We start from the raw sequence: 9,479 nt of genomic DNA, 5'->3' as shown, positions 1-9,479 counted from the left end.
CAAACAACATTTGCTGTTATGTTAAACTTATATTAAAGTTTTTCTTCATTACCCATTCAAGCCGTCTCCAACCATTATCAGTCTCAAAGTAGACTCTATGTTATTTTTCTTCCAGATTTGTAAAATATCCTTACGTGTTAGAAAAAAATGAATATCATTTTCGAAATCTGCGCAGCTGAATTATAGAAACGCTGTTATTAAAACCAAAACAACTTTTATGAAGTTTAAATTCGCAGACCCGTGTTAATGAAAATAACTTGAGTCAGTTGAGCAACTGGACTGTTCTGAACTTGTTTATTCAATGATTAAAGTGTATTACACTAATAAAAATCTATAAATTAATTATTTCATCTGAAAGCACATTCAATTCTATCAGATAACATCTTATTCTATATCTACCTTACTGAAAAATGGACCTAACACATTAAAATCAATCAGTTCTTACCTTACAGCGAGCTGCATATCTTCAGTATTGACAGTAGAGTTTTGGGGGAAGGACACCCAGGCTTTCGCTAGAGTCCTGACAAATATAAAGAAATGTTATGGTTGTGTACCACAACTCGCATATCTTACTATCATACCTTCTTTAAAGTGGGTAAAGTATAGATAGTCACCGTGTAGCTTTGTGCTTAACAATAAACAAAGAAAACAACAGTAAAACATTCTTTTCTTAGAAGAGAAGCTTAGAAGCTGCAGAGAAAATGATAAACGAACTTATTCCATAGCTTAATGCTGATTTCTTTTTAATTACCAGATTCCTAGGATTCTTGAAGTATAAATTAATCTTGACTTTTTATTGATTTTATGTTGCAAAAGAAACAGAATAATGCATTTCGATATAGAAGGAATAACTAAGTTACATAAGTTTCCAGTCAATGGCGGTAGATGTCGCCTTAATTTAGTGCACAAGCCCACAGTAGTAATCCATATTATTTTAATGATCTGTAAATTTGTAAATGACATTAAAAAAAAAAACCCTTTAAAATAAGGGTATTTACTCATGGCAAACTGGGCTAATCGTATTGTATCTGAATGCATTGTTTCGTTAAATTTTAATATCGACACTAAATTTACTGTTTTACTAGAATTTTTAATATATTTTTAAAAGTGACTAAATGTTTGGTTCCTCGAGAATTTTTTATATCATTACTGAAGGATTGGGTTGTTGGGATTATTGGTGAAAAGCAACGAAGCTATCTGCGCATAACTGAAGGGTCACCTTAAAATATTTTTAACTTTAAACGATTTACAGTCTTAAAATGCGTTTACTTTTGGCATATCCTTAACCTGACAAAATTAGAATACCCTCATCTTAACCGTCTTTGAAGACCATCATTTTAGAGAATACCTTCGAAAAATTCAAATCTTTACAAATTGCAATCTTAAAAATCACTTTGTTTGATAGTCTTCAAACTATCCTGATATTTGACAGCTTCCAAATAGTCTCACAGCCAGAGCATTTTAATACCATCATCTTAACAATTTTCATCATTACAATCACATTTTTATCTTTATAACCTTAAAACTTTCTTCTTGACGGTCTTAAAAATACCGTCACGTTAAGAGTTTTAAAAAATGATATTTTTCTTCACAATCGCCCATTTTAACTTTGCAGTAAACACTGAAACAAGTTTTTATAAAGTCAAAATTTAAATCTCAACTTTCTTGTAATCAAAACAACAGTAATGATATAATATTCCATCAATTGTTCTAAATTATTATTATGTTCATATTTACGCATTTTTTCCTTTATCATTTAGCTGAGCTCTCTAAAGTTTGTTTATGTACAATACCGCCTCACACACCCTTAGAGTTTACAGAACTTTACTATTTCGCAATGAGACAATGACTGGCATATGGTGGTGCTGTGGCTTTTTCGCTACAATAAATTAATATGTCACTCGGTCAGATGCTTTTCAATAGCTAGCTATCGTCCTGCACTGAACGGAATTGTAATCTCGTAGCATGGTAGCAAATAAAAGTACAATAGGAAGATAAACTGAAGACTGATATGCCGTGGGGTGGTGGTCAAGACGCTTGTGTTTAATAGGAAAGTGATTTTTTGTCTTAGTAGTGTATTTTACTGTTTTTCTTTTAACTCTATTTCGTTCAGTTTCCGAGTATCGTGTGTTATTCCCCATGAATTACCATACTATGGTTTATAGTTGTTGTTTTTTACATATGGGCTTAGTTTCTTCTTTAATTCTAATACACTAATTCTAGACTATTCTATCTATGCTCTGAGTCGCCCGAAAGTCAGAAGATAACCTCTTCCTTAAAACAATATTGTACATCGTCAAATAAGCTGATGGTACTCAGTAGGTTAGAAAGCTAGCTGATGGTTGGATAGTGGTGGAAGTGTCTAGTGTTTCTGTAGCCAAGTCGTTACTTTAGTGAACAAAACATAGTGTGCAGTCTGTTACTACACAGTTCACTGGAGCTACTAGGAAACGTAAGGGAATTATTTCAGGAGTATCTCTGGAAATACTTACTGTAGGTATGCATGGAAACTAAGTAGATCAGGTTACAAATTTATGGTGTTTGCAGGTTAACTAGAAAAGACAGAGAGAGCATGGGGGATACTTAGAGTATTGTAACCATTTTTAGGGTATAGAGTTGCCAAGCCACGATTTTTTGTTGGATTTGAATGTTTTGTCGGTGAGGCCATACGTAAGTAATATAATCTAGTATTTCCACCGTTGTCTATTTCGTCATATTGCTTACCATTGCCAAGGTAGACAGCGATTATCATGGGGCTACATCTTGTATAAAGGAATCCTCGTGATGTATAATCCGTGGAGCTCATTTTTCATGTTTTTTTCTACTCTTACAGTGCAGGTCGTTTTAACCAAAACAAAACTGATAGCCTACGGGTGAAGGAAAATTATTCTTAGAGAGAGCGGCTCGACTTACAGTAAACTGTCCTGGCTCGACTTACAGTAAACTGTCCTGGCTCGACTTACAGTAAACAGTCCTGGCTCGACTTATAGTAAACTGTCCTGGCTCGACTTACAGTAAACTGTCCTGGCTCGACTTATAGTAAACTGTCCTGGCTCGACTTACAGTAAACTGTCCTGGCTCGACTTACAGTAAACTGTCCTGGCTCGACTTACAGTAAACTGTCCTGGCTCGATTTACAGTAAACTGTCCTAACTCGACTTACAGTAAACAGTCCTGGCTCGACTTATAGTAAACTGTCCTGGCTCGACTTACAGTAAACTGTCCTGGCTCGACTTACAGTAAACAGTCCTGGCTCGACTTACAGTAAACTGTCCTGGCTCGACTTATAGTAAACTGTCCTGGCTCGACTTACAGTAAACTGTCCTTTCCACCGACATCTGAACCTTGTTTTCAGAAGTAGTGAAACTTTATTTAAGTCAGTATACAAACATAACTCTGTTACCAAAGAAAACTTCTCAGCATTCAATTAACGTCCTTGTTACCCAAACACAACTGGTGGACAGTTCTTGCACTGACTGATTGTTCCCTTTCTGTGAGGATTTAAACGCGAGTCATTCTATGTAGAGATCGGATAAAGTTGATACTAATGGCTACACAGTGGACAAATTTCTTGATAGGCGTTCTTTTGTTCTTCTCAATGATAGCTCTCTTTCTAGGTTGGATGCTGGAAATGAAAAGCTTAGTCCTCTGAAATTGAACGTTATTTCACCAATATTTGGTGGATGGAGTTCTTGTTCTATACTTCCTGATTATTTTGGTGGTGATTACATTAATTATGAAACAATTATAGCATTTAAACTTCTGTCGTAGTTATCAAACCTTTCAAAATACGTAAAACATTATTAGTTTTTTCCTGTATTCAATATTTGACTCTCATTACCTCTAATGCAGGTGCCCCCTTGTTGCTCAGCAGTAAGCCTACAAACTTACGGCGCTAAAAATCTGATTTCGATACCTGTGATGGGGAAAGCACAGATAGCTCATTTTGTAGATTTTCGCTTAACAACAATTAAATCACATCTAATGCAGGCTGCTATTTTTTATAGTTTGTTCACGCTACTCGTTTTCTTCACAGTGTTTTCACAAATCCCTTCATGAAAGATGTCCTAGGTGGAATGCTGAATGCAATCATTGTGTTACCTTGTGATAGAATACTTATCGATTCCTAAGACGTCACTTTTCCAATGTATTTTTATAGTTTTATATAATATATGTATAATAAATTTTATTTTAATATAACTATTACCTTGAGAGCTTAGCAATGCCTGTGCTACTTAAATTCTCGTGACTTATACATACTGGCTGGATACCAGGAAATATGTTAATATTATAGCTATTCTTATGCCAGGAAAACCAGATTCCTCACCGATATCGACTTATTTATTTGTTTTTTTGTATTGTTAAAGTCTTGGAACACATTATTAATGATAGATTTATTTGGTCTCTTCGATATTATGAAACATTGTCTCCATTAGAAGCTTGTTTTCACAAGGTATGGAGTACCATTGCTTCCTTGCTACATTGGCAGGAATCAATCAGTTTAGCACCAGCCATTTAAGGTTGTTGTCTTCCTAGATATACAATATGTTTTAAACGTGTTCAGGCTGATACACTTCTTCTTAAACTGTATACTTTAGCTATCAGGGGTTGTTTCCAAAGATACTTGCACAACTACCTGCATAGCTATACTTTTTTCAGTGAAAATCCAAAATGTTCAGTCAATGGTGCACTCTTCCAGTTGTAAGGTAGGCAGGGATCGAAACTAAATTCCTCCATTTTTAACGGATTATTTGGTAATATTAATGCAATTCCTCAGAGAGGTCATCATAGGGCCATATTCGCTGATATCATAATTTGGAAAAAGGGGTCATAAGTTGTCTTTCATTTATCATTCTCTTCAGAAGACCTTGGATCTTGCACAATGTTGGATAAATGCTTTGGGTTCTCATATTTTAGCATTTAAATCTAATTATATGGTAGTTTCTCGCAAGAAAGTAATAACTGTATCATAGCTTTATCTCCATTATTATATCACATGTTATCTGAGTAATTGTTTTAAGCTCGGTAGGAAGTGTTAAGAGTTATCATTAGTTACAGTATGTGTGCGTTTTGTAATTTGAAGTTATGGCAAAATAATATTATTGAATTGGATTAGAAGTTTTTTTGAAGTGAGATGTATAGTTTGTAAAAGTCTTCACCCGGCATTTTTAATTGTGAGTGTGTTTAGTTTTAGCTGTGAAAGTTTAAAAAACACTTCATTTTGTTTTTACAAATCCTGGCATCAACGATTGTATTATCCTTAGTGTATACTACAGGATTCATTACAGAGTACAGCAAAAGTAAAACTGTATATAGTTTATTACGTATTTTTGAACCTAAATAGATAAAAAGATCGTGATTTATGAATGTATGTATATCTATATAAATATAATAGTACTGTCTGTTGTCTATTGTATGTCCATGTAACTACTTCGTATGGTGAGGATGAATCTTCACCCAAGCTGGTATGGAGGTTCATTAAGTCCATGCGGGGGTGCATACAAATTTTCAATTTTGCATTTTGCAGTTTTTATGGGTGTTTCTGTGCTTTTTACTTCTACCTCACCTCCTGTGGATAGATCTTCACCAAATTTGGTATGGAGGTTTATTGGGTTCATGAAGATACATAAACATGTCCAATTTTGCATTTGCGTTTTTTTTTATCAACATTTCGCCCCTTATTGATGGATCTTCACCAAATTTGGCATGAAGGTTTGTTGGGCTCATGTGAAAATACATGCAAACTAGCGGTTTCACATTTTGTGTTTTGCAGTTTTTTATGGGCGATTTTGTGTTTTTTTTTAATTACATGCAAGGGAAGCAACTTTTCATGTCTTAAGATAACCAATCATGAATTTACATAACTTCCGTCCAGGAGGCGGGTACTCCAGCTAGTATATATATATATTAAGCAATGTTGGCGAAGGTATGACAAATATAGTTATCTAACATAATATTCTATTTTTATAAGACTTAATAGTACAGTATTTCGAAAACAACCTCATTGTTACAGTTTAAAACATTTTCATACTGACAGTCTCAATGTCCCATCATCTCGGAAAAACCTTAAAATACACTCATATTAGCAGTCGTAAAAATTCTCATCTATTTTTATATGAACAATCATAAAATGTATATCGAGATTTTTAAAATACTCTCATTTAGACTTTAATAGCATATCCTCATTGAACGTGCTTTAAATTATCTTGGTAGCCTTAAATACCATCATTTTATACCATTCTTATATTGAAAGTCTTAAAACCGTGAAAAAGTGAACTTACTTTTTTTTACCTCCTTCGAGAGGTTCCAAAGAATAAATGAGTACTCTGGATCCAATCAACTTACTTAAAGACCTGAATATATATGTATAAACAAAAATAAATAAAATATATACCTATTATCGATGAAGCTCAATCATTAATTTAACTCTACAACTGAATTACATTTAAGACTTGTCGTATGAGCAAATTGGGTAACATTTTGTACTAGGTGTGGAATCACCAAAAATTGATCTTGGAATTCGATTGGGGAAGTGATACTAAACGAAAGTATTAATTATAACGATTTCACAGCTTTTTTAGAGCAAAATATTAAGTATATATGAAGATATGACCATATAAAAATCGATGTATTAACGAATATTAGCTAGATATGTTAAATAACTGGCACTACAATTGTAAACAGTTTCATTTATAATGCGTTTACAAGATAGTGTATCAAGCCAGAACATCAGGTAGTCTATTGGGTTTTGATATCAATTTTACATAAACAGAAAACTCCATCATTTTGTAGTAAAGTACACAATGGAGCTAATAACACCCTTCATTGAATAGAATACAACAGAAGTTTTCATTGTACTTCAATTATATTTATCTTTAACTTATTATTAGATATGAATCCTTTGGTTTTTCTGCTATCTTTTACAACTTGTTTTCAATATTAAGCAATAACTGGTTTATATCGTTGGGTAAGATAACGGAGCATATTTTCTTTAGTATTGAAATGCTCAAGGTAATTATACGCCTTACTTTATCAACAGGACTAAATGATTCAGTTTTACGTGATTTTCAGCTTGGTAAATTTTTCGTCAAAAAAGCATCTATTTTGAAAACATCTCTGATATCATACACTCTTCTACATTCTTTCCTGACGTATTGACTTTCTTTTTCATCATCACCTCAACCATCTCTATCTTCATTCAATTAATGACGTTTTGGCCTTAATAAAATCCATATTGCCATCTTCATCATGTACAACTTCGTCATTGATGTTCACAATATTCTCATTGTAATCTGTCGTTGTTTTATTCTACTGTTTGTTGCATTACTAGTGCTTGCCAATATATATTTTTGGCTGCTTTTCCCGCACGTCTCCGACTCAGTTTAGCAGAACTCGATAATCAATCACCTTCACAACGACAGCATGTTAAGCCTTTTAAACTTCTAGGCCTTTTACATTTTGAAGATAAATGTTCCATTTTGAACTAGAAACAGTCGTCAACTATTTCGATCCATTGATTTGGATCAGTAAGAGGTCTACTAAAGCTAGAAATAGGCTGAATGGTCGTCTATCTAATCAAAAATATGACTGAAAAAAGGAAACCGAGAAACGTATTTCCGCAATGGATAATTTTTCTGACCAACATGAGCTTACCCAATTTACCAATACGAGCGATGTTCAAAAATAGAAATTAAATAATTCAAAAAAGGAGAGTTATGTAAATGCATATTTTTACTATAATGGCGCAATGGCGTGGCCATCTCTCTCTCTCTCTCTATATATATATATATATAAATATATCCATTTATCTATGTATATGACCAAAATAAAAAATACAATGGTGTCATCTCTTGTGCTGACATACAACATCTCAATGTCAGAAGTTGTGATTGATTGAAACCACAAACAAATATCCATAAAGAATTCACACTTTGGGTATTCAACATCCATTTCTTTGTAGCAGAACACAATTTTAAATAAAAGTACTCTCCTCACAACAAGAACACCACTTTCACTAGGTCTTTTTATTTTTTGAATAAAGGGTAGAACTTTTAACATATAAAAAATTACAGTTATCACTAAAATTGATGAAAATCTTGAGCTCTGTACATTTGATCATTTTGATGCAATAAGCTGCGTATACATAAAGAGCACAATCCGAACATTTTTCCCGTGCAGTACTTCCAAGAAAAAACCCACTTTTTTTTAGAAAATTTCACTTTTTACAATGAGGTATGAATATTACAGTTAGTAATTACTATCACAAACAGCCGGCCGTAGGGCGGCGTTTCTGCCAGTTAAAATTAATGAACAAACGATTGTTTTAATTCCGAGTTTAAATTAACTAATAAGTCATCCAGATTTAAAGTAAAATACCCAAAAATAAAACAAAAGGTAAACAACTATGAACATAAAAAAATTCTTCTTCTTTCGCTAAAACATTTTGAAATCAAGATATTCAAAATCACGCCGATATCCTAACAATTTTGAAATAGGATACAACACTTCCAAAACCTTCAGGTTATTGGGGTTCTTGTTTTCGGTTTATCCAACTTTTTATCCTTAGTACGATTATTTCACAATTTTGAAATAAAACTGACCTTCCTATGTCATCTTTTCTTGTTGTGACGTCATCAACTGGTCGCGGAATAACAAAGTAAACTGTTCGATTAAGATAATCCTGGAAATAAATAAATAAATATATATATAAATTTACATCTTACGATTGGGAAACAATTATTCGCAGAGTAATGCAAGTCATTTAATATAACAACTATTTAAATAATACGAATTTTGTCCCCGTTAGAATATGTAAAGATAAACAACATTGAACTGACATTAGCGGAAGACAAATTGATTAATTTTTGATTCCCTGTATCGAATAGCATGAAGACAAAACATATCACTATACTACTGTTGCCTTAGCTGCATCGACATGTAGTTACTGTTCTGTATAACACTGAATAAAATAGCAGTCATTCATTGTCTATATCTTCAAATTACGAAACATTTTATAGGGTAACTTGATATTTGTTTGTTTTTTTATTTATCTTTATTAACTGTAACAAGCTATATTCGCACAAGGTACATCCGGAGCTTTAATCTGTTTGTGAAACTAAATTTCCGAAATGTTCCAAGCATTCCATCATCCCATACTTGCGCTGAGTGATCGATGATATTTATGTATATGAAATTCAAAACAAGACATACCTCACCAAAATACACTTGGTACCTAATACGTGATTCTACGCTTGGAAAGCATGCGATTATTAATGATAGCATTTTTTATTTAATACCAAAGCATTTTCTTGTAAAACTAACAAAAAATTATTAAAATTATCATAAAATTAAAACAAATATAGTTTTTATAAAAACAAGTTTTCAAAGTGGTTATAACAGCATATTTTCCCCAGAGTCGTGTTATAATAATAAAACGTGCTTTTACAGTTGTCATAAACACACTTTCATCAAAACTGTTA

General features: G+C 32.9%; 1 protein-coding gene across 1 annotated transcript in view; it reads right to left on the bottom strand.

Annotated features, from left to right (window-relative positions):
- Window positions 1-9,479, bottom strand: part of LOC106466037 (cadherin-86C-like) — a 69,635-nt gene that overhangs the window by 13,003 nt on the left and 47,153 nt on the right. Inside the window, exons 16-18 of the mRNA XM_022393998.1 lie at window positions 8,601-8,680; window positions 6,282-6,353; window positions 446-520 (exon numbers count right to left, since the gene is read on the bottom strand). Coding sequence (XP_022249706.1) covers window positions 446-520; window positions 6,282-6,353; window positions 8,601-8,680 — 227 coding nt within the window. The remainder of the gene's footprint in view (window positions 1-445; window positions 521-6,281; window positions 6,354-8,600; window positions 8,681-9,479) is intronic.

The sequence above is a fragment of the Limulus polyphemus genome, unplaced genomic scaffold (assembly GCF_000517525.1).
Source record: "Limulus polyphemus unplaced genomic scaffold, Limulus_polyphemus-2.1.2 Scaffold2131, whole genome shotgun sequence".
NCBI classification, from domain to species: Eukaryota; Metazoa; Arthropoda; class Merostomata; order Xiphosura; family Limulidae; genus Limulus; species Limulus polyphemus.
This window is presented reverse-complemented; position numbering and strand designations above follow the sequence as displayed.